The 26,366-nt window shown below is 39.4% G+C and overlaps 1 protein-coding gene across 13 annotated transcripts in view; it reads right to left on the bottom strand.

The window, feature by feature from the left end:
• RYR2 (ryanodine receptor 2) overlaps positions 1–26,366 on the bottom strand; it is an 810,976-nt gene that overhangs the window by 240,689 nt on the left and 543,921 nt on the right. For all 13 annotated transcript variants that reach the window (XM_060406755.1, XM_060406748.1, XM_060406743.1 and 10 more), the window contains 10 exons: positions 25,014–25,222; positions 24,015–24,367; positions 22,264–22,378; positions 19,826–19,986; positions 17,635–17,794; positions 17,026–17,112; positions 13,407–13,633; positions 10,521–11,325; positions 7,128–7,328; positions 1,337–1,442 (listed from right to left, as the gene is read on the bottom strand). In XM_060406755.1, the coding sequence (XP_060262738.1) occupies positions 1,337–1,442; positions 7,128–7,328; positions 10,521–11,325; positions 13,407–13,633; positions 17,026–17,112; positions 17,635–17,794; positions 19,826–19,986; positions 22,264–22,378; positions 24,015–24,367; positions 25,014–25,222 (2,424 nt within the window). The remainder of the gene's footprint in view (positions 1–1,336; positions 1,443–7,127; positions 7,329–10,520; positions 11,326–13,406; positions 13,634–17,025; positions 17,113–17,634; positions 17,795–19,825; positions 19,987–22,263; positions 22,379–24,014; positions 24,368–25,013; positions 25,223–26,366) is intronic.

Below are 26,366 nucleotides of genomic sequence, written 5' to 3'. Positions count from 1 at the left end.
TTTTGCAATTTTTTTCCACTCATAGCTTAAAGCAATGCTACCATGCCTAAAACATCTGAGGAAACCAAGTTGAGTGATCTTTTCCACTAGCATTCACAGGTAAGAGTCATTCATTGCTCTCTTTTTCTGCTTTCTCTTTCCCCCTGTTTTTGTGAGACTGGAACTATCAGCAGCTAGCACAAAATATAAAGCCAAGCAGAGAGCAAAAATACTCTTTTAGGAGTTAAAATCCATTCTACTACTTAAGCTAACCTTAGACATCTCTTGACCTTGGGCACTGTCTAGCCCTATGGTTCTGCCCTCGCTAAACACCGTGCTGGCTTTTTATCCTCCTTACTTGCCTTCCAAAATATCAATGATATTTTAATAATTTGAGAGACAGAGAGTGCATATCTAGTTAGATATCTAAAACCAAGGAATATTTTATGTCTGATGCAATAATTCTACCATTTTAGAGTATCCCTTTATTTATAGCATATGTGTGTGTATTTATTTATAGTATAACCTTCTGGCAGTAATTTAGTGGTTCTCATTCATAAGCTGAATTAATATACTTTTACTGTCTTCATTAAAATAAAATACCATTTAAGATATGACTAATTTGTTTTCTTTCATCGAGACACAGACTTATTCATATCACCCCATAAAGAGAGGAAAAAACCAACTGACTGGATTCAGAACATCCAATCAATTCCATTTTTAAAGTTCTTAGAATCAAAAGAGGGGCATATGTGCTCAGTCAGGTCCCACTCTTTGTAACCCTATGGACTGTATAGCCCGCCAGGCTCCTCTGTCCATGAGATTATCCTGGCAAGAATACTGGAGAGGGTTGCCATTTCCTCCTCTAGGGGATCTTCCCGACCCAGGGACTAAATCTGTGTCTCTCACATTGCAGGCAGATTCTTTACCACTGAGTCATCTGAGAAGCCCCCAAAAGAGGAAATAATTGCCTTAATAGATTTGGGATACTGACCTACAACTTATCGAAGGAGTTCTTTAGGCATTAATTAATTTCAAACCTGCCAGATTTCCTATGTCAATCCTTAAAAGGGGCCCCTTAACCAGTTGAAATATAACAGTCTATGAACAAACTTCTTAAGACTAAATCAACTTAAAACTTCCCTCTTTGACAAAAGTACCTGGTTACGTGCCCCCATTCCCTGGGTCACTAACGGAAGAAGACGGAACAAGAAAAGAATGTTGGTCGTGTTCTGCTTGGCCTTAATGCCTTTCTGATCTCTATACCCCTCAAGACTTTCCACATCAGAACTTTTGTATCAATATATGTGTACTAAAATATATATTCAGGAAGAGTTATAGGTCAGGAAGACCCTACCACAGTGTGTCATCAAATCTTCGTGAAAATCCAAGAGTTGGTCTCGGATTTCTTCAGGACACGGACATTCACTTTTGTCATCCTTAAAATTGAGAAGCATATTGATCTGAAAGTTTAGAAAAAAACAAGAGGAAGAACTAGAGTAAAAGAAAAGTGAATCTAGGAATAGCATAATAAAGAAAATTATAAAAATCAAAAGTGTTCAAACTCTGCTTTTGAGTATTCATGGACTCGTACCCAACAGATGAAAAATCACTGTCTATTACTCAATCCAACAAATAACACAATCAAATAATTCAAAGCTTAGCATGCTAAAATAGTCATATTATTTTGAGTCTTCTTTCTCAATTTCACAAAATGTTAGACCTGTGTATACTTAGTGTTCTTAAACCAATTATGACCTAAATTTACTTTTTAAATTTTTATTATCCTTCTAGATTTTTTTTCTAGTTAATTTCCATGCATTATTGACTATTTTAAAGAACTATTTGTTAGAAAGATACAGAAAAGGGAACGCATGTACACCCATGGTGGATTCATGTCAATGTATGGCAAAACCAATACAGTATTGTAAAGTAAAATAAAGTAAAAATAAAAATTAAAAAAAAAAGAAGGAAAACCAAACATAACTGAAGAGCTATATAATGGATCATTATGCCTTTTCTAATATTAATGGTTTAATTGAACAAACTGTAAGAAACTTTCTTCCATTTGTTCTGTTTTAGATATAATAGTATTAAATTCATGAAGGAAGAAAAGTCTGTTCCATAATTTTCTTTTATGAAACAATTATAAGTTTTCCTTTTAGAGTTTTATGTATGTAAAATTTTTGTTACACTATTTTGAGAAAATTATAGATTCATATGGCTATTATAAGAAATAACACAAAGAGATCCTATGTACTCTTTACTCTGTTACCCCACTATAGTGACATCTTGCAAAACAGTAGTGCAGAATCACAACCAGGATACTGGCTCTGATACAGTCAAAAGAGAGAACAAGTCCATCACTTCAGGAGCCCTCCTGTTAACCCTTTTATAACCACACCCTCTTCACTCTTGCTTGCTCTTCATCCCTAATTCCTATCAACCACTAATCTGTTCTCCATTTCTATTATTGGCATTTCAAGAACATTATACAAACAGAATCATACAGTATGCATACATACTACATACATATATAATACATACATGTATTCCCATACTATCCTTTTGCCATCGATAGTCTGTAGCAATATCTCACTTCATTTCTGATTTGGTAATTTGTGTCTTCTTTTTTACTTGCTAATTCCTTTAGAATTTTATTGGTTTCACTAATTTTTTAAAATAACTAGCTTTTGGATTCATTGAGTTTTTAATTGTCCTCTTTGCAGTTTCATTCATTTCTCCTCTGTTCTATATCACTGCCTTCTTTTCGCTTATTTTGGGCTTATGTTGTTCTTTTTCTAAACTCTTGTGATGGCAGTTTAGATTATTACTTTGAGTCTTTTGCTCTTTTATATATAAGTATTTAATGCAATAAATTTCCCTCTCACACAGTTTTGGCTGTTTCCACAAAGTTTGATATGTCATATTATCACTTTCTTTCAGTTCAATGTATTTTTTATTTTTTTCTTGAGACTTGTTCCTTGAACTAAGTGTGCTGTTTAGTTTCCAAGTGTTCAGAGATTTGCCTGTTATATTTCTGTTACTAATTCTAATTTGATTTATGGTCAAAAACCATTCTGTATAAAAAAAATCAATTCTTCTCCATTTGTTGAGGTTGTTTCACGGCTCAGGCTATAATCTATCTTTGCAAATGTTTCAGACATTTCAAAATAAACTGTATTCTATTATTGGGTGGAATGTCCCATAAATATATAGATATAAATTTATATAGTGATAACACTAGCATTCTTGCTGATCTTCTGTCTATCTTGTCTTTCAAATATTGAGAAAGGGGCGTTAAAGCCTCCAACCTCAACCATGTATTTGTCTATTTCTCCTTCCAATTCTATGTTGACTTCACGTATTTCGCAGCCCTGCTGCCTAGTGCATACACATCTGTCTTCTTGATGGATTGATCTCTTATTCTTATATAATGTTTCTATCTGTGATGAATTTCTTTGCTCTGATACAGTCATCTTACTTTCTTTTAATTTTTTATAACATATATTTTTCATCCTTTTTACTTTCAACATATCATTACATTTTAAGTGAATTTCTCAAAGAGAGCATATAGTTAAGCCAAGCTTTTAAAACTCACTGTCAATCTCTCTTACTTTGTGTATTTAAATTATTTATACTCATGAATTTATTGATATGTCTGTCATTTTACTTGTTTTCTGTTTGTTTTCTTTCATTTATTTTTCCAAAGTGCTTTGGGTTCCCTGAACTAATTTTAGGATCCTATTTTGAACTGTCCATGGTATTTTTTAGTGTATCTCTTTGCATAGCTATTTTGGTGGTTACACAGGGTATTATATTAATATATACATAATTTATCTCAGTCTACTGGTATTAACACTCTATCAGTTTAAATGAAATACAGAGACTTTATCTTCCTTTATGTCCCTTATTCACCACCACTGAAAATACAATTGCCTTAAATATTTAGTAAGCATACATTTAGAATATATCAGAGTTACCATTTTTGCTTTGCCCATCAAGCATAATTTAGAAGGCTCAAGAGGCGAAAAAAATTGTATTTACCCTTATTTTAACACTTTCTGTAGGGTAAGGGAGTTAGAGAAGGCAAGGTTCAGAAAAAGAACAAGACCAGCACTTTACAGGAACAGATCACCTTTAATGAGGCGAGAAGGGGCAGCAGTCAGATTGGGGAGCTGCTGCACTAACCCAAGAAAAGGGTAAGTATACATAGGCATATATGTGGAAATCTACTGTCTTAAGGGGGCCCATTCTTCTCCAAGGTTGTTCAGAGTAGTTCTCTCTTAAACGGCGGGGGCAAGGAATTCTGGAGATCAGCCAGAAGCTGGGACCGGCGGAGAGCAAGGCTTAATCAACCCTAATGTCCATTTTTTCCTTCTGGTGAGAGTTTTTGTTTTGCATAACGGTGGAGAGGACCTGGAGGGGAGTTTTAACTCCAGGCTATTTTGAGTCTTGTAACTTTCCTTCACTGTCTGTTGTTTTTTCTTCTTTCCTGATTTTTCAAATGTTCTTCTTTCATCATTTCCTTTCTGTTTAAAGGACCTCCCTTTAGGTATTCTTTCAGGATAATCCAATTCTGGTAGTTTTCCTTCATTTGAGAAAATCTTGATTTCCCCTCAATTCTGAAGGATATTTTCATTGCATATAGAATTATGGTGACAGGTCTTTTCTCTCAGCACATGAAAAACGCTGTGCCACTTCCTCTGTCCTCTGTATTTTCTGATGAGAAACTCATTGTCACTTGACTTGTTTTTCCCTTCCAAGTTTCATTTGTTTCTTGGTGTTATCAAGATTCTTCTCTTTCATGTTCACAAGTTTGACTACAATATGCTTTGACTTAGATTTGGGGTGTATCCCATTTGGAGTTTACTCAGTTTCTTGAATCTCTATACCTTTTGCCAAATTTGAAATCTTGTCAACCATTATTTTTTCAAGAATGTTTTCATTTCACTCTCTCCTATCCCTCTGGAAATCTAATGCCATAAATGTTAGACCTTTCGCTATATTGGCACTGGTACCCCAGGCTCTATTTTTTCACTGTTATTTTCTATTTTGGGGGCTAAATAACATCTATTCTCTCTTCAGTTCAATATTTTTTTTTCTTTTTCCCCTCCATTGTGCCTTTTAATCCATCTATTGATGATTTTTAATTCGGACATTGTATTTTTCAGTTGCAGAACTTCCATTTGGTTCTTCTTTGTAGCTTCTATTGTTTTTGCTGAAACTTTTTTATTTTTGTCATCATAGAGTTGGTCTCTATTGATCGCCATTTTTCTTTCAAGTGTTTGCTGGATCTTGGTGTGATGAGTGGTTTTTAACTGAAATCTGAACATTTTTGGTAGTACACTATGAGACTCTGGAGAGGGAAATGGAAACCCACTCCAGTATTCTTGCCTGGAGAATCCCATGGACAGAGGAGCCTAGCAGGCTACAGTCCATGGGATCACAAGAGTTGGACACGACTTAGCAACTAAACCAGGAGACTTTGTTTCTTATGTAAACTTCTGACTTCTTCTGATATCATTACTGCTAGGTGGAGTACAAGTCCATTTCACCACTTGACCTCCCTGAAGGAGAGAGGAGACCTCATTTCTGCTGGGTGAGGCTGGGAACAGTGAACCTGAACTTACACAACCCTGGCTGGAAGGGGAAGAGTGCCTTGATACGCCTCCCTCTGTGGCCTTATTGACCCTTTGGAAGGCATATGCCTCATTACCACTCAACCAGGATAAAGTCTCAGCTCCTCAGGGCCCCAGCTGGAGCACCTGTGTACAACCTGGTGAAAGCAGAAGTCCAAGCTCTCCACTCAGTGTCTGCTGGTTTGGGTGGGGGGTGTGGCACAAGGTTTACTGTGGTTTTCGGCTGGAGTAGCATGGCCATTACCTAAAAGTTTTCTTTCTTGCCAGAAAAACAGTTTTTCTGGTTCTTTGGCTAGACAGAGAAGGTATTTGTTGAGGCTTTTCTTGGTGTTTCTGAGTTGTTGGCTTCTTTAGCTCCAAGTTTGTCATAGATGAGGCAAAAAAAAAAAACCCAGGGCACTCACCACCATGTCATTCCTCAGCTCCCAAGTTCCAGAGCCAGTCTTTCCTCTGTCTTTCATAGTCTTCTTATGTTTCCTTTTGTGTAATGTCCAGGGGTATAGTTGTACTTAGAAGGAAGAATAGGCAGAGGTATTCCATCTTTCCAAAAGCAGAAGTTTCCCAATAGTATTTTCACAAATGGAGTTACTCTGGGAGAAGCTGGATTTGTTCTCTGCTCAATAAATGTTATTTACAGCAATAAACACAATTTCATGTCCCTTCCCTCAAAGATTTTACATTCTGATGAGAAAAAGATAAATTCTACAATTACTCCCTAAGTACCTCCATTCAGAGCTATCTTGGATACAGACGGAAAGAGCAAGGTAAGATATTGAAGACGAGATCTGTATAAGTTATCCCTTTTGACCATCATAGCTACTGGCTGAGCATAAAGTTCATTTGGGTTTTTCTGTATCATCCTATGGAAAAACCCAAGTAAACATTTTGACCAACACAATACATTTTGGTAATTTGTTACAGTCAAAGACCCATCCTGAGGCAGATGCCAGAAAGCTCACAGCCCTAGAATAGCTCTTTCTTGGATTTAGGGATAGGCTTCTGACTTGGCTGCACCCTAGGGAGACCTGGGTTTGGAGGTGAGCAATCAGAGGAAGACCCACAAAGAGGTGATCAATATTCCTGCAAGACTGGTGGCAGGGACATGGGGTTCTTCTAGGAGACAGAAAATGAAGAGTATTAAGTCTTAGAACCTGTCAAGGGTTCCTATTAGCTGGGGTGGTGCTGTGCCAGCCAACGAAGACCCCGCCCTGTGCTTGGATACTTTTCCTACTTGAAGAGCTTCAGAATCTGGCACACTGGCTTCCTGCAAGGGTCCATAATATGCTTAATACCTTTTAATAAGTCTCTCACTTGTTTAAACTAACCAAGTAGATTCTATTGGTGAGACCTATGAATACTGACACAATGAACTTAGCCAGTGTAAAGAAAAACAGGAGAAAAAAAAAAAATACACTTGCAACTTCTGGTAAAATTCTGCAACGTGTCAAATACGAATGAACTAAAACCCAAAGTAAGGAAGGAAGACTTTCCCGTTCATTCTTATACCTGCTCTTGAGGCGGGGATCTGAATTCCTTTGTTTTCCTGGCTGTGAGTGCAGCTGACATGTTTAAGGCTTGCATAACTTCATTATATCGGAATCGTTGATTGTCTTGAAGCTTGGCTACAAAGTCATCTGAAAAGGCCACAATGGCTTCTATCCGGTGCCGGACCTGGCAGTCACAGAGGTATTGAAGTAGCAGGCACATCTAAAGAGATGATTAAAAAGACACCAAGTTTAATTTCTGAAATTTTGAATAGTTAATATATATCAAATCAAAATTTGTGACAGACACACTTAGTTGTCAACTCTTCTCCTTTATTAACAGAATCCTGATTTTATGTAGACAGCAGTGTGCTCAGTCCAGGGGATGAAATGCAATTTGTCTAAGCTCAAATGGCAAATACCCTTTGACGTTCCTTCAATGAACACTTTCTGGCCATCCTCCTCTGCAGCTAGAGGGGCTAAAGCAAATGAGGTAGATGAGGAAAAGTTTGCAAGGGGTCTTCTGGGAAAGCACTTTCACCGTTAACAAAAGACTAGAATATCCTATTTTCAAAAACTGGCTAATGGCACTATCCCTGATGGAAGAAGGAGGTAACACACTTTAGGATAAAAACCATAAACTGTGGATCACAGAAGGATATTACGGTCTAGGTTCCTGATGACACCATTAAACTACTACATTCATTCTAGAACTGTCTACCTCCAGACTCTGAATGTACGTTAACTAAGTGGTTCATTGCTTATTCATTAAATAGTCAGTTGGGTATTTTCTTACCAGAAGCCAAAAGGATTTTTAACTGATACAGTGCATCATAGAAACATGCCTTCCAGAGAATGTCCAGCCCAACTTTTGGGAAATATTTAAATATACTTTATACCAACTGTGATATAAATGCACAGCAGTGTTGGAGGACTTTAAATCCTCATATTCCACCATCCTAAATATAGCCATTTCTGTCAATGCTACCTCTAAGCTAGCCCTAGGGCCTAAGCCCCTCTCTCCACCTGCTTTGTCCTACTCCAGCGGAAACACTGTCTTTTCAGCCTTGACCCTGCATGTCAGCCTCTCGACTAGGTAGGCTCTGGACCACCCTCTGTTACTCCCTTATCAATCTTCCTCACAGCAGCTATGTTGAGATTTTTTAGAATAGACTTATTCTGCTAAAATTCTTCAATGGTTTTAATTGAACTTAGAATAAAATTCAAAATTTACCATATGGCTGGCTTTAGCAAAGAGCTAGACTCTGTATCAACTGCCCTCTGCCTATCTCACCCTCCCTCCTCAGCTCATCAAGCTGCAGCCACACTGGTCTCTTCTCACCTCAGAGCCTGTATGACAAGCTTCTAAAGCACTCTTCCCCTCCTTCCTCGCAAGTGCTGAACTTCTGCTCATCAACCTGACCTCAGCTTAAAAGGCCTCAGAAAGGCGTCCTCTCACCTTTCTCACAGTATTCCAGTTGAAATTTTCATTCTTCTAGAAATCCATTCTTTTCCCTTCCAAGCATTTAATGTGATTAATTATAAGATATTCTAACAGAAATACATAAATAAGTATGTATTTCCCCCAGGGACAGTGATCTTCCTTGAGCCAGCACCCAGTGCCTGGATCAGAGGAAGATGTCAATCAATGCTGACTGAAGAAGGAAGAGCAGAAAAGGGAGTCAAGGATGTAAGCATCAAACTGATATTAATGGAAGCATCTGAACTGAACCAAAGCAGCATTAGGAACAAGTCTTTCAGACGCCTGGATGAGCAGAAAGGCAGGTACGGTCTTTGTTTCCTTAGAAACAGAGATAGGAAGTCAAATCTTGCCATTTGAGAATAGACACACCTACAGGTGAACGAGTATCCTAAGGTTGGAAGGGTGGAGGTTGGGCAGAAAGGGGTACGAAAGCCTTGTGTTTCAGGCATTCCAACAGAATGTCAGTGTAACAGTGACACAGAACGCCAGTGAAGCTGCAGAAACAAGGAGAAACACAAGGAAGCTGCTAATGAACAAGAAGACGTGCCACAGGGAAAGACAAATCTGACTCCATATTGGATCCATTTCTTTAACCTTTACACTCCGTTGTTCTTGCTACAACTTAATTGTAAAAGGTGCCAACCCTTTTGGCACCAGGGACCAGTTTTGCGGAAGACAGTTTCCCCATGGATAGGGGTAGGGATGGTGGTTTGGGGATGATTCAAGCACTCATATGAGAATCTAATGTCGCCACTGATCCGGCAAGAGGCAAAGCTCAGGCAGTAATGCAAGTGAGTGATTCAGAGCAGCTGCAAATACAGATGAAGCTATGCTTGCTTGCTGGCCTCTCACCTCCAGCTGTGTGACTGAGTTTCTCACAGGGGGTTAGGGATACCAGGCTTACAGTGTACATAATAGCCCATCTTCAGGGTCCTTGCCTCCCATGCCTGAACATTAAGCTAAAATATCTTTGTTTCTGCTCACCGGAAACATCCCGACCAGGCCCATCTGTGAAGGGCTGCAGGAAAGAAGAAATTAACATATCCCCTGCCAAATATGGGGCTTCCCTGGTGGTTCAGACAGTAGAGAATCTGTCTGCGAGGCAGGAGATGCAGGTTCTACCCCTGGGTCAGGAAGATCCCCTGGAGAAGGGAAAGGCAACCCACTCCAGTTTTCTTGTCTGGAAAATCCCATGGACCGAGGAGCTTGTCGGGCCACAGTCCATGGGGTCGCAAAGAGTTGGACATCACTGAGTGACTAACACACCCACATGTCTCCCTAATGTGGCCAGAAACAGGAAATACTTGCTATAACTTAACACCTTTTTTACTTAACCTCCACATCTCTCCCTATTCGTTCTAAAAAAGAAACTTAACATCCCAACCTGGGCAAGATGGTTCTTTGGAACACAAGTGCACCATCTTCTCTGCCTGTGAACTTTCTGAATACAGTCACTATTCCTCATTCCAACACCTCAACTCCCAATTTACTGGAATGTCATACAGGAAGAAGATGAGCTGGGGCTCTGTAACACTGGCAGGACAAAAGCCCATCTCCTGTGCTCCTTTGAGACAGACACACACATGCACACACACACACCAATATACATACACACATTCAGAGAAACAGTGACATGCCACATCACATATGTGTGTGACAGGCAGACCTGTACTGGACCAAGAACATTTTGCCCTGATAAAAACTTGAAATGTATCTTTTACTAACTATGGTCAATTGACCTGATTAGAAAATTAATGGATTTCATTCCAAATGCCAGAAAATCAGATGGGCATGTTCCCAAGTACAACAAGAAGCTGGTTAAGTTTATGAAGAAATATAATATTACCCAGAAACACAAATACACACAGAGAAAGAGACCAAGGTCATTGTTAACAGGTTGTGAATTCACTGCCATCTTTTTTCTCAGTTTACCTGCAATTTTACTGGCTCTGGCAGTTTCATTTGGAGCAGGCCCTCCTTGGGCCTCTTACCCCCTTTGTTTTCTTCTTCAGCGGCTCCTTCCAGCTTGGAGTCTTCCACAAAGGGTTCCTTCTCCGCCACCTCGCTCTCCTCCTCGGGGCTGGCGGCTTCCTTGAACACACTAGGCTCAATCAACTGCAAGACGTGTTTCAAGTCCTCGTTGTGGAAGACACCCATGATGAGCAGGGTATAGAACAGCTTGATGAGAGGCACGAAGAGGAACTCAGTGGTGCCCCCAACGGGGTCTCGGGCGTGAAGGCTGCCCTCTTTCACGGCTTCTGTCAGCATCTGTATGGTCTTGGCCTTCAGGATGTCCAGTGGGAACTCCGGGCTATACTGATAACCTTCGGTATTAATGCTGACAAAACTCGGGGAGGAAAACTGCATCCGCGGCCTGAGGGAGGTGCTGAGGCCGATGCCCGGGAGCCCGTGCTTTTTCTTCTCATCCGGGAAGAGGGTGATGCTCTTCGTCTCCTCGGTCATGGGGACGATGAACTCATTGTTCATCATGAGCCTGGCGGTGGCGTAGGAGCTGAGGTGGATGTCAATCAGCAGGTCGTAGTAGCCGGCGCGCAGCAAGCCGGGCATGTACTTGTTCTCGATGGCGTAGAGCAGCTGCGGCTCGTCCACGTGGCTGCACAAGGCATGGGCCACGCGGTGGTTCCCGAGCGCGCAGACAGCCGAGTAGAGCCGGAGAGTGTGGTAGTGGAATTTCAGCAGTTCCTCCTGCTCTGTCAGTTCCAGTATGTCCACAGATCTGGAGACGGGACAAGTCAAGCATGGACACTGAAAACGGTTCTCCATCAGAGGAGAAGGCTGCCTATCTCCTAGGTTTTACAAGTTACAGAAACAGACACTTAAATAAGCATGTGTAACTGTTTATTTAAACATCTACCTGTATTTTCTGCATCCCCTTCCTTTTTATGGCTTTTTTTTGTGTGTGTGGTTGTTGTTTTATTTTTATTTATTTTTTAGGCTGCACCATCTGGCAGGCAGGATCTTAGCTCCCGGACCAGGGATGGATAGATAACCTGTGACCCCTTCACTGGCCCCCCCATGAAGTGGCCCCTTCACTTCACTGGATCACTGAAGAAGTCTCTACAGTGAATTTTTTAAAATTAGTTTTTTATGGTATGTTTGATGACAGCGCAGTTTTTTTTTTAATCAATTCTAGATATTAAAAAATTTTTCTTCCAGATATAATTTTATGTAGAAAATAGTGCTTGGAGCTTTCTTCATGTCCCGTCACCCCAAGATTCTGGGTATCACTTTTATTAATAGATATCTGGGTCTCAAGTTGAGCCTGGGGACTCCCCTCCTCTCAGAATTTAAACACTCTTTGGAATATGTGGAATCTCCTTTTCCAGTTTGGCTAACCAGCTTCAAGAAGCCAGAAGACTGCCTTAGGCTGACTTGTCTCTGACTTTAGGATCAGCTATTAGCCTAATAATAGTCACAAGTCAGTCAATTTCACCAGTCAGTAGGTGAGACAGAGAGATAATTCTTTTGACATAATTGCCTACTTATGTGTCCCTCACAGACCCAAACATATCCCAGTGGCACCCTATTTCCACCAGGTATGTGCTGCTCATCAAACAAACACTACATTTTCACTTAGGAAAGTTTCTATTGGGAATCTTGAGTTTACATCAGATCATTTTGCTCCTGCCATGCCTCATGACCTTTCAGGGCAATTACACTTTTAACATATGGCCAGAATATGCCTAAAGTCAAGTCATTCCTTTTAGAAGAGAGTCTATTTTAAAAGCACATAATTTCTTTAGAGGTACTAAGTTTTCAAAACTATTTAAATTACATAGATTGTTCATGGACAACACTATAGCATTAAAGGTAGAAATTTGATACATTCACAATCAAGGAACTACTCATCCATCTCCAAAGGTGCCCTTGGTGTGACTGTAATATAATCTCATCAGGACAGGGGCTGTTATATACTTTGCTTATTAGTATTCACCCAGCACCCAGCCTAGCACACAGTAGATAATGAGCAATTATCTGTGATTCTTTATCATTAGGCTTTGTCACTATCTTCAGATGCCCTGTCATCCTGTCCATACTTATCCACTGTACGTGTCCTTTTCAGGTCCTAGGCATTCTGTCAAAAGCCACTATGATGTGATGCTGCTGATTTATTCCAGACCCCACATTCTAACTCACAGAGTAATCACCTACCCGTGTACCACCTAGGCTTCCAGGAAACCACGTATCTGCTGAGCCCAGCTACTAGCACCTCGCTCTTGGAAATGATGGAGTATGATTGAGTATGTCTTCCCTCAAAGTGTAGTAGAGGATTCCCACATCTTAGCTAGGCTCTTCAGTCTCCCAAGAAGACTGTTACCTCACCCCTCAGCCTAGCTGAGGAATAAAATATATAAATCCATTCATTGTAGCAACACAGAGTATCTACACTCTAGGTTCTTACTGAAATCACTTAGAAATGATTTCTCTGGTTCCCTCTCTATTATCTTACAATTCTGTGATACTCTCACCCTGCTGCCTTAACTCAGATGGTGGCTGTACCTGTCTGAATTTTTACTTGCTGTTTTCTCATCAGCAAAACAAGAATGAGGAAAGAAATCACAGACTATTAAATCACAGACTATTAAACCTTTAGCTGTAATAGAATCATTTTCTTTCAGTAAGCAAAGAGTTGAGATATAGACTGAAAATTGGAATGTGCAAAATAATGTCTGCCTTGCCACATGGTATTAGCATTTTATAAAGCCCATTTTGTTTCCCCAGCAGTACCCCTGGCTCCTGGGCCAGGGTCTAATTTGATAGGTCCCCATTAGACAGTAAGGGATGTTTGGGCCTGACCTGTTCTCCTCTGGGATATGGAGAGACATGAACTGCAGAGGCTCCACGCACTGCACCAGCCAGCCCTGGCGTTCACTTATTCGAGAGACATCTACCTTCAGGAACTGGTTGGGCATTCTGCTCCACAGGACATGTGAGAGAAACTGCACATGGAGGCGTGGGGGGCACTGTGGTACAGGATTTTTGTGCTCACTCTTGAATAATCCCGCTGAGAGAGGCATCACATTCTAGGAAATGGGAAAGCAGAAAAGAATGAATGGATAACACACTCCTTGGGGTCAAAAAAGTGATGACTAGAGTTCTGCGCAGGAAAGAGAGAATGAAAGATAAGCTGTGTGTTGAGCAGAGTCAATACAAAAACTAACAAATTGGGTTGAGTTGTTCCTGAAAGGACCAGCAGAGAAAATTTGAGGATCTTTTCTCCCCCATACTAAGTGATACACTGAGAATGTAAGAGCAGCAAGTATAACCATGTATCTGCTCTACATCTTTACAAAGCCAGGTTCCCAGGACACCTGGCAAGGCTTTAGCTGCTTTCATCCAAAGGTCCTGAAAGATGGGTCGCGTTCACTTGGCTTTCTTCCTCTCTCCTTGTCTGTCCTTTGTTACCCGCCTCATTCATCCTTAAACTACTTACCACCTCACTCATCATCAGGTTTGCCAGGTTTGAGTACCCAACAAAATATCAGAGACAGCTCAACAGATAAACATAGCTACTAACTAAGAAAAGAGAATTAACCAGGTATGAATCAACACAGCTTCTTTCTCCACCTTCCTCCACCTCCAATACATACCTTCAGCCATCCCAATTCCTGCACTTTGGTCTCAGGGAAAGAAAAGTCTCTACTTTGCCAAAGCTTAATGATTCATTTTTGACCATGATACCACCCTGCCTGCCTCTTCCGGACCAATAAAACAATGGACTCATCTTTCTGCATTACCTTTGGTCTCTCCCTCTTCTCTAGAACCTTCTCTACTGCATTATTTACACTTCCTCATCCTCAAGCTACTTTCCTGTTCTCTTCTGCTAATGGAGAAGAGAAACGAGGCACTTGTATCAGACACTGAGAACGTATCAGTGAGCAAAACAAACTTCCTACCCTCATACAGCTTCTATTTTTTATTAGAGCTATAAAACAAACAAAATAAGCAATTAAATAGTTTATTAGGAAAAAAGTCATGGAGCGGAAAAAAGAATGAGGATGAGAGAGTCATAATGCAGGACAGCAATAATACGCAGAATTATCAGAATAGGTGTCACTGAGAAGACACTTAAAGAAAAATCCAAAGAAGAATCATGTAGATATGTAGAGAAAGAAACTTCTGTGCAAAGGAATCTGTGAATGCAAAGGACCCAAGGAGGGAATCTGCCTGGCAAGTCTGAGAAAGAGTCAAAGGACAGTGTGGCTGCAGTGAAGTGAAAGAGGAAAGATTAGGAGAAAATGAAGTCAGAGGGCAATAGGATGTCAGGTGGTTTAGAGCTTGTGAACCTTCATGAGACCTCTGAATTTTTGAGCAGTGAAGTGACATGATCTGATTTTCATTTTAAAATAATGACAGTCACTCAGGTTGTTCTATGATAAACAGATGGGTGTTGATGAATTAGAGGCTACTGAAGAAATCCAGATGGGAAATGATGCTGATGGAAAAAGTGTGGTGACTGGTGGTCATGGTGGTCAGCAGTGGAGGATTTGCTGGCGGATAGAACTGGGATGCAGAATGCAAAGGAGGGAAGCCAAAGATGACTCTAAGGTTTGGGGTCTGAGTTATTAACTGACAGGAGGACTTAGGCAGGTCAGGAGGAGGCGGGTAGTGATGGTCAACAGTCTCGTTTTGGACATATCCATCCAGTATGTGATATCTATAGCGAAAAACGGAAAATGCCAAATAAACCAATATTAGAGTCTGGGTTCTGAGAAACTACCATTTTTCTGTCAAATTTCAACTTTCTTTCAATTGTCCAAACTTGCTGCCTTTCCCTCATGTTCAAACTTGAATACTATGAATTGAATAATCTTGAACCAAATAACATAGCTTCTTCCATCATTTTATTGAAATTTTTTGAAAGGTCACTAAAGCCCTCCTACTTAACCAAAGTCACAGATTCCTTTAGTCCATATTATATTGGCTTTTCTATGGCAGCTGGAATCTCGTTTTACAAAAGCAGAAGCTGAGTTCACACAGTTTAAGGAACACGTCCAAGGTAACCAAGCCCGCACGGTAAAGTTGTCTATCAATTTCACTGTGGGGTGTGCCCAGCATCTCAATGTGTACAACTGCAAATTTCAACTAAATTCCTTTTTCCAAATTTCAACAGGCTCTTCTGCTTGTTGTATTAGTATCCATTATCTGGCCCAACTAAAATTATTTAAATTAATCCTTTGGGGATTAACATATACCCAATACTATATGTAAAATAGATAACTAATAATGATGTACTGCATAGCAAGGGAACTGTACCCAATATTTTGTGATAACCTATAAAGAAAGAGAATCTCAAAAAAGAATATGTACATGTATAACGGAATCACTGTCATACGTTATACACTTGAAACACAACATTGTAAATCAACTATACTTTAATTTTAAAAAAAGAAACATCTCCCCCTCCACAAAAAAATAAATAAAAACTTCTCCATTTCTCCTTGAGTGCTGAATCCAGTTCATCAACAAACTCTATTAATCCAATTTATTGACAAACTCAATTAATTTCTCCCCTAAAACATCTTCTCATGTATCATTCTCTATGACTTTCATTAATCTTATCATTCTTCTCCCACATGGATAGAATCAAATTGTGATATCTAATTATTACTGCCTGCTCTCATTTTTATAAGAGCAGATGTTTTCCATATTACTACCAACATGTTTTTCCAAAACAGGTTTGATTTACTCAGTCCCTTCTTTCAAACTTCCAGTGAATCGCCACTGTCTATGAAATACATGCCAACTTCTTAGTGTGGCAGTTAAAGCTGTTTCAACTTGAACTTGGTCTATCTTCCATCCATATTAATCTCTGGCCACATCCCAGAAGCATCCTTTGATACAGAAACACTGAATTCCTTAACCTGCAGCATTTTTCATGCCTTCAATTTTTTATTCTTTCACCTTCTGTATAGAATGTCTTCTCCAAGGAAACACACCTTAAGATCTGCTGTTCAGCTGTTAAAAATCAACCTAAATGTCACCTTCTCTTTCAGCTGCACCTGATCCACACCATCCTGCTTAGCTGTTTTCTCAGTTATATTTCCAGAGTACTCAATACCTGCCACTCTTCTAGCACTTACCAGTATGTAGCACATTTCCAGCCTTTCAATCCCCTTCACTAACTCACCTGTGAGTTCAGTGATTACTAACTTGTATATAATGTGCCATATTTGTTCTGTGTAAGCCTAGTTTTATTGAATAATTTATTTATGATGACCAAAGAAAACCCTTTCTAATTAATGATGTTGCCCTAGGGACCAGAATTTTCAAACATGGCAACATTTTTCTTAGAGAGTGATTTATATGATTAATATCAGTACTAATAAAGAGGTGAATTCATTTAAGGAGAAGTAAATGCTATTTCCTAATGGAAAATAACCCAAATATAATAACAGGAATGGGTCTTTCTTACCTTTATTCTTCCCAACTCAAACTGAAAAACATTGGGACTTGTAGCTTGTGCAAAAACTGCAGGAAATAATTTTGTGCTTGGTTCCACCTTAAATAAGCAAATAAATTTCATAATATTAATAAAGGAAGAAACACAAAGAAAATATACTTTCTTCATAACACTTAGAGGACACTTTTACAGAAAAAGACTTCTCCTTCCTCTCATATGGATATTCTCTTTCAATAATTGTTTGGAATATTTAATTTCAGGACTGTGTGAACATTTTTGGAGAAATATACTGCTTACTCTGAAGGACTTGTGGCACGGTTATTATTCAAAGAGAAGTAAAAATATAGAATCAAGTCATTTGTGTCCTCATGTCTTTCTAATTTCTAATTTGCTTTTTTAAAAAATCTTTTTGGCCATACCACATGCCATGTGGGAACCTCGTTTCCCAACCAGAGATCAATCCTATGCCCCTGTGTTGGCAGCATGGAGTCTCAATCACTGGACCACCATGAAGACCCCACAACTTCTAATTTACATTCTGGTATTGCAAACTGTGTTTTCCTCTCTAACAAGGATAAAGGTTTCGTCTCTGGAGGCACAAGGTCATCCTTGACCACACACCTGATAATAGGTGCTCAGTTCCTTGCCGTTGGCCGTGAAGGTGAGCAGCCCACTGGCAGCATCCACCACGCAGCCAATCTCCAGGCCATTGTTGTTGCGTCCTTGCCCCGGGCTCAGGCTCTCACCCGCACACACCATGTAGCAATTGCTGCGTTTGATGCTGAATTGCAAAAAGACATATTTATCTTTGAACAAGCAAAGACAGTGTGGAAAGCATGGAAGTCTGGCATACTAAACCTAAGTTATGCTGTGCAAGCAACAAGCTCATGCTGAAATGGGACAGGTGCACAATGGGCCTGATTCTGTGGTTCTGAGCACGATTCCACCGACTTCAGTGGACATTCTGAGTCAGGTCTTCCAGTCTCTCAATTTCACACCTAATGAAGACAGGCCAACTGGTAAGAACCAAGGTTAAGAACTGACCTGCACCTTCCCTCCAAAAACTCAAACCAAACTGGACCTTTTTCTGAGGTTCAAAAAAGTTTAAGTATGTAATAATCATCCAAATTGGTAATTTTCTTTCTCATAGTTTTTATTTTAAACCACTTGTTCTGAGATAAGAAGCATCCATTTCCAGACACTATAGAGTCCTAGGCCAATTCTACATGAGCCGTCAATGACTCAACAGATGTAAACTTTGGCTAAAATTAAGCCCTTGGATAATTCCTGGTGATCTGTTATGAGAGAGAGACTTAAACTGGGATGTGCACCAGATCCATGATGTTAACAATAAACCCCACCTGAGTTTCAAGCTCACCAAAACCTTTATCAGAGCTGGTAGCAAACTTAAATTCTTTGAGTTTTACTTTGTTTTCTTTCTCTGCCACTACACAGTGCATGTGTGAATGAGGCTAGAAGAAAGGCCAAATACAGACAAGGAGTAAGAAAAGAGTAAACAGGCCGAGATAAAGTCAGCTTCTGAATAATTGAAAGTTGGCTGTGTTTCTATGCCCTTTTTACATAAGTTTCAACAACCGTCCTTAGCCTGTATTTCCTACACCAAAATCATCAATCAGATAACAAGGGTCCCCAACCGCTGGGATCTAAGGCCTGGTGATCTGAGGTGGATCTGATGCAATAATAATAGAAATAAAACGCACAAGTAAACATTATGTGTTTGAATCATTCCCAAACCATGCCCTACCCCTGGCCCGTGGTAAAATTATCTTCCATGAAACTGGTCCTTAAGTGCCAAAAAGGTCTGGGGAGTGCTGATGTTATCACATCCCTATTCTGAGTTATCTCCTTTCATTGTCCCCATCTATGAAAATCAATATATATCCATCAGAATATGCCTGGAAAAAGGTAGTTTGGGTCCCCCTACTGATGTACAGTACTCTTCATTGGAGGATGTTTTGCTAAGTCCACTGTCTCCAGTGCTAAGTTCACTGCAGTTCAAGTGTTACCACCTGAAGGCAGGAGAGGGAGCTTCCGGTCACCAAAAATAATGACACAGGTAGAAAAGAGAAGTCATATTCTAGGGGAAGAGAGGCTCTTTCTATGAGAGCCATCACAGCAGATCAGAGAGGAGGCATGGGCACAAAGGGCAGACGCAACCGGCCAGGTCTTCTCTTGTCTTATTCTGCAAGGAAGATAGCCTTCTTCACTTTTTTGAAGGTTTGGTTTGAGTTTCGTTTGTTTTACAAATGAGAAAGGATGGCACAGAAAGTGTAACTGACTTACCCAAAGCCACACAGCAAGTCAAGGGCAAAGCTGAGGAAAGAATCCACTGCTCCTCAGTTGGAGTTCAAATGCGTCCATCTGGTCTAATCCGCTAGCCCACACTGTCTTCACTTTTTTCTCCCCACCACCTAACCAGTTCCCAAGATACAGACCAGACTACAGGCTAAATGCCTCACATTCACCTGTCTCTTAATTCCTGGAACGAAGGCTAAGTAACGGCAACCCAAGTCATTAGTCACGTGCAGTGCCGCCAGAAGGAACATATGATTAGTGCCCCCAAAAGATGCAATGCTCTTCCTTCATATGATTTTGCACTTGTAATATACTCAGATTCCTTACTGGCTTATTTGAATAACAAAAAGGATACTGACATTAATGGTTTGGTTATGTTGTTCCTATAAATAGAATATTATTTTAGGTATAAAAATTCAAGCAAAAACGATGCCTAGGTTTATCAACATTTTTATCAGATATCATTTATGTAACAAAAAATGGAGGAAAAACCAACCTTTCGTGCACCTTTCCTTTTTCATCTCCCAGAGTCACGGTCACTGTACGAACTCTGTCCAAGTCAAAGCCTGTATCATACTGATGGAAATCAGATGTGATCCAGCCCACCCAGACATTGGCAGGTTCTTGTCCAGGAAAGATTCTCACTGAGTAATAGTACTGTCGAGATAGCAACACCAAGTATTGGCAAAGCAAAAAGAAACAAAACTTTGACTTTCAACGCCTTTAACTTGCCTAAGAAGATATGTCTTTATTTAAAATCATTTGACCTATTTACAGCAACATCAAAGCAACTAAAGATTATCATACTAAGTGAAATAAATCAGAAAAAGAAAAATATGATGTCACTTATATGTGGAATCTAAAATATGACACAAATGAGCCTACCCATGAAACAAAAACAGAAACTCAGACATAGAGAACAGACTGGGGCTTACCATGGGGAAGAGGTTGGGAGAGGGATGGGCTGGGAGGTTGAGGTTAACAGACAGAAGCTTTAATACACGGAATGCATAAAAAACAAGGTCCTACGGTATAGCACAGGAAATTATATTATCTTACAATAACCTGTAATGGAAAGGAATCTGAAAAATACAATATATATATGTACAACTGGATCACTTTGCTGTACACCTGAAATTAATACAACATTATAAATCAACTATACTTCAACAAAAAATAAAATAATAGTATATTCAATTAGGCTATAACAACAGCAACAAAACTCAAAGCTTAAAGCAGTAAAAGGAAAAATAACTTGGTAAAAAGAAAAAGCAATAAAAAGAAAAAAACCAATATAGGCACAAAGGACTGATGTGGCAAAATAAGAAAAGTCTTGAAACAGAGATCCGAAATTATTTCAGAAATAATGGGAAAAAGAGAAAAGACTATCTTGAGCAAAGATGATCTGGACCTTTTTATTAAAAATACTTTCAAGTATGAATGTATCGCGATATATATGTATGTGTATATACATATATGTATGTATGTGTGTGTGTATCTATATATCTATATCTATCTATATATAATGTTTACATAATAAAATCATCAGTCCATTAAGCAGGTAAGCTTTGAATTCTTCAAGTTTATTCAAGAACATTAATCTATTCTAGAGTTTTCATACCTGTTTTAGACTTGTTTCATATTGTTTTATACCCTAAATATGCTTTCCCTTAGCTATCACTAACATAAGATGCTTAAAATCATCCCTTAAAATCACTTTGAAATAGTTCAGATCTAATATGTGAAAGTCAAGTTCAAACACGGGGAACTTTACAAGGGACACAGCTATATATTTTTTTTCCATTTGGAGTTTTATGAGGAGTGTTTTAAAATTTTTAAATGGCAGACAGCACAACTTGATGTCTAACAAAGTATGATAAATGGTCTTATAGATACATCACTGAGATGAAGGAAACTACACAAAGTGCTTGGAAAACTTAGGTGGCAAATTAAAATGTTGCCAAGAAAGAAGATAGCAAAACCAGGACTGAGGGTGCCCTTAGGTGCTATTTTTCCTCAAGCAGCTTGCATAATATAGGGCATCCAGTCCCATCATTCAGGCAAACAGAAAGGGAAAAGGTGGAAACGGTGGAAGATTGTATTTTCTTGGGCTCCAAAATCACTGCAGACGGGGACTGCAGCCATGAAATTAAAAGATGCTTGCTCCTTGGAAGGAAAGCTTTGACCAACTTAGACAGCATATTAAAAAGCAGAGACATCACTTTGCTAACAGAGTTCCATATAGTCAAGGTTATGGTTTTTCCAGTAGTCATGTACAGATGTGAGAGCCGGACCATAAGTTCAATTATGACTGAACTTTGGCGGAGCATCAGAGAACTGATGCCTTCGATTGTGATGTGGGAGAAGACTCTGAGAGTCCCTTGGACTGCAAGGAGATCAAACCAGTCAATCATAAAGGTAATCAGCTCTGAATATTCATTGGAAGGACTGGTGGTGAAGCTGAAGCTCCAATACTTTGGCCACCTGATGTGAAGAGCCGCCTCAGTGGATAAGACCATGATGCTGGGAGAGATTGAAGGTAAAAGGAGAAGAGGGTGGATGAGATGGTTAGACAGTATCCCCAACACAATGGAGATGAGTCTGGGCAAACTCAGGGAGATAGTGAAGGACGGGGAAACCTGGTGTGCTGCAGTCCATGGGGTCACAAAGATTCGGACAGAACTTAGTGACTAAACAACAACAATCACTTCAGAAAATACATGTCTTTCAACTTTTTGGTCCCTAAGATATAAGTGAATAATTATTCTAAAAATACACTTGCAAAATAGTGGGCTACCCTGGTGGCTCAGATGGTAAAGAATCAGCCTATGATGCAGGAGACCAGAGTTCGATCTGAATCAAAGTTAACTGTTTGAAATGCAAAGTGTGATCACTGGGAAACAGAAACAAATGACGAAAGTGGGAACCTCATACCGTGGACGTTTGCATCAAGTAATCATAGTCATCCCTCTCATCTGCAAGGACATCTTCAGTGAGTCTTGCAGAATGGCTGGTGCTATAATCTGGCTTTGTTCTTCGAAGCAAAAACCTGAAATATATTAGAGGATTAGGAATAAGCAACTTTAAAATGGGCTGCCTATCTCAAACATAAACATATAACTAACTTAGTAGACTGGGTGTCAAACAGTATGATTAACCACCAAGAGGGCATCAGACAATATCTGGAGATATTTGGGGTTGTAACAACTGGGGGAGTGTGCCACTGGCATCTAGTGGTGGAGGCCAGGGATACTGCTAACCACCCATCAATGCACAAGGCAGACTCTTACCAAAAAAAATTATATGACCCAGAGCACTGGCAATAGTGCTGAGGTAGAGAAATTTGCATTTATTGTTAAGAAAGGATGCTAAAACCATTTGCCTTCTTCTCCATTAAAAAATACTATTTAAAATAAAATACTAAAAATGCTATTTAGAATATAAAGATAGAATACTTCAACCAATGCTGTAAGTGGAAACATCTTAAAAATTAACTCTTGGGAGAAAGTACTTACAAATCATATATCTGAAGATAGCTTAGTATCTAGAATATATAAAGAACTCCTACAAATCAGTAACAAAAAAGCAAATCACCCAATCAAAGAAAAAGAAAAAATGGCCAAGAAGTTGAATAGACATTTCTCTAAACATGATATACAAATGACCAATAAGCATATAAAAAGGTGTTCCACATCACTAATCATCAGGGACATGGAAATGAAATCCACAATGAGATATCACTTCACACCTTTTAGGATGGCTACTAGCAAAAAACCCAGAAAGTAACAATGGTTGACAAGGATATGGAGAAACTGAGACCCTTGTGCAGTGGTGATGGAATTGTAAAATGGTACGACTACTATGGAGTACGATAATTTGTTTTCCTCAAGAATTTAAATACAGAACCACTAGGCATCCCACTTTTGAGTACATATCCAAAGGAACTGAAAGTAGGGTCATGAAAAGCTATTTGCACATCCATGTTCATAACAGCATAAATCACAAGAGCCAAGAGATGGAATCACTCTAAATGGCCATCAGCGGATGAATGCATAAACAGAATGTGGTGCGTATACACACACTGAAATATTGTTCCGCCTTAAAAAGGAAGTGAATTCTGACAAATGCAACACATATGACCCTTGAGGACAATATGCTACATAAGTCAGTCACAGAAAGACAGATGCTGTATGACTTCATTTACATGAGGTATCTAAAGCAGCCAAATTCATAGAAACAAAAAGTGGAGATGAGCAGGGGTTGGCATAGGTTGGAAAGGGAACGCTGTTACATGGGTGTAGAGTTTCAGTTTTGCAAACTAAAAATGTTCCAGAGATCTGTTTCACAACAATGTGAATACACTTAGCACTACTGAACTATACACTAAAAAATGGTTATGATGGCAAATTTTAGTTTTGCCACAATAAAAAAAAAGTCATAGGAAACGTAACTCTTGAGATATAGATGGTTAGTGCTAACAAATCAGAGGGCAAACAGGCTGCTTTATTCTTCTGTGGAATCCTTGGTACATAAAGAAGGAAGAAGAATTAGAACAAATTGATTTTGGATATCCCTTACCCTCTCCCGCCCTCTCCTGTGACCCCACATAATAACTATATATTTAAAATCATTTAAAAAATTAAAATTACAAAAACTTTAAAAATCATTTTGCATATATCAATGACCTCTGTTTCAGACGAGAGGGTTTTTCCTGAGCATAATCTTTGTGGTTATTAAACTCTGGTTTTGTAGCTTCTTTGTCTTTGTCTCCTCGATCTGGCACCAGATGGCCGTGAGCGGTCTTCATGAGAACCTCAAAGTCTGAATCCACATCATAATCCTCCAGATCATTCTTGGGCCCAAAGAGGCCGGTGCCAGGGATCCCTCCAGCTGCAGTCTTGGAGAAGACCTCTGCACACTCGATGGGCATGCTCAGACGATAAAACATGATATCCGTGCTGCTGTTCTGAGAGCCAAAGGACTTCTGAGTGACTTTTAAACATGGGGAACTGTCTATGGTGCCATCTATTCTGGTCACCTAGCAAATGAAGAAGCAATCATTCAAATGCTCAGCACTGTTGACTTCTGATTCCAAAACCTAAAGGTGCATCACACTTTTAAAACCCCAGACATGGCCCACTTGTGGCTTAATTTTATAAATGAGATCATTAAACATAGGGATGGCTGTGTAAGGATATGCTCACAGTTCTGCTTCTAACTCAGAAGACAATCTGGGAAATTCACGTTACAACTGTATATACTCAGATTGAGCCTGCCACTGCCGATATATATATATATATATATTAAAAAAAAAGAATTACATACAGTTGACCCTGAACAATGAAGGTCTGAACTGCTCGGATCTACTAAGATGTGGATATTTTCAAGGGGAAATACTACAATGGGTATTACATAATCCATGGTTGGTTGAATCCGTAGAAGCAGAGGGACAACTATAAATTATATGCAAATTAACCACAAAGTTGTTCCAGGCTCAACCATAGTTAATCAGTCTAATCAGCCTCTCACACAGTACCTAAAACCAGAGGGTAATTCTATCCTTAGATTCCCCTATAATGGAACACATTAGAACCATCATTTTAAGTAAGTGACAGTAATTGTCTAAGTAGGAACTTCCCCTCCTGGTTTTGGCCAATGGTCCAAGTTTTAAAGAAAAAGCAAACCTCAATATGTTCATGGTTTGATGGAACTTGGAGAAATTGAGGAAGCCTCTTGCTCAGCCACATGGTAATATCCCTATTTGTGTTAACGGCAAATGGCTCATAGCCCTCTTGTAAGCCACAGATGGTGAAATATTTCAAGGTGCTGACATCCTTTCCAAAGTTCAGCCTGCCCACTTGAGCCACTCCCAGGCTACACACAGGTATGAATCCTAGGAAGAAAAAATACATATCAAAATTTTTAGGATCATTCATATAAAATCCTTTCAGTATGGAATTACCAAAAGTATCGCTCCAGAACTCTTACCCCAAGGCAAAAACAACAGCGGAGTAAAGAAACCACGGACACTAAGTCTTTTTTTTTCTTTCAATTGGAGGTTAATTACTTTATAATATTGTGGTGGTTTTTGCCATACATTTCACATGAATCAGCCATGGGTGTACATGTGTTACCTATCCTGACTCTCCTCCCACCTCCCTCCCCATCCCATCCCTCAGGGTCATCCCAGTGAACCAGTCCTGAGCGCCCTGTCTCATGCATCAAACCTGGACTGGCGATCTATTTCACACATGATAAAATATATGTTTCGATGCTATTCTCTCAAACCATCCCATCCTCACCTTCTCCCACAGAGTCTAAAAGTCTGTTCTTTACATCTGTGTCTCTTTTGCTGTCTCGCACATAGGGTCTTAAATGTGATGATCAGAAGACCAGTATTTGCCCTTGGCATTGTAACTCAGTAAATGTGGGCTCTAGGTAAGTGCCTTCTTTCACCTTAAACTTCTGTAAAATGAGATAATGGCTAAGCATCCCCCAAGTCCTCCAGGGATCGTAGTGAGCAAAGGCCCCACCCCAGTCTCCTAGTTCTGAGGTGCAGGGAACTCTTTTGTACAGGGAATGTGAGAAAGAAGAGCCAAATTGTGCTGCTACAGAGTCTGAAATGTGTAAACACAAAACACAACTAATAGATTTCTTTACATGTAATGCAAAGAAAAAAAAAAAGGTTGGAGACAACATTTTTAAAGGTTTTCATTCACTGATAGCTGCTTTTGATCTTTGAAGAGAATTTTGTCTGTTTTCCTTCCTAGAGTTTCCTAGATCTAAGCATCGAAAATATATATATAAATAAAAATTTTGAAGCAGTTGCTAAAATCCTGCTGAAACTCGTTCATCTGTCCCATTCCCTTCAATATCACTGTCAGTATAGCTTAAGAAGGGTAATGCACAATTAACATAAATAAGATATGAAATCAAAAAGTAAGTTAAAAGTTACCAAGAAACTAAATCAAAAGCAACAGCAATGAGAAATGAAGAAACAAACATTTTAATGTGTGGCAGGGTTAGTCTTTTGACTA

Source organism: Ovis aries, chromosome 25, assembly GCF_016772045.2.
Source record: "Ovis aries strain OAR_USU_Benz2616 breed Rambouillet chromosome 25, ARS-UI_Ramb_v3.0, whole genome shotgun sequence".
Lineage (NCBI taxonomy): Eukaryota > Metazoa > Chordata > Mammalia > Artiodactyla > Bovidae > Ovis > Ovis aries.
The sequence above is the reverse complement of the archived record's forward strand: the minus strand, read 5'-3'. Positions and strand labels throughout refer to the sequence as shown.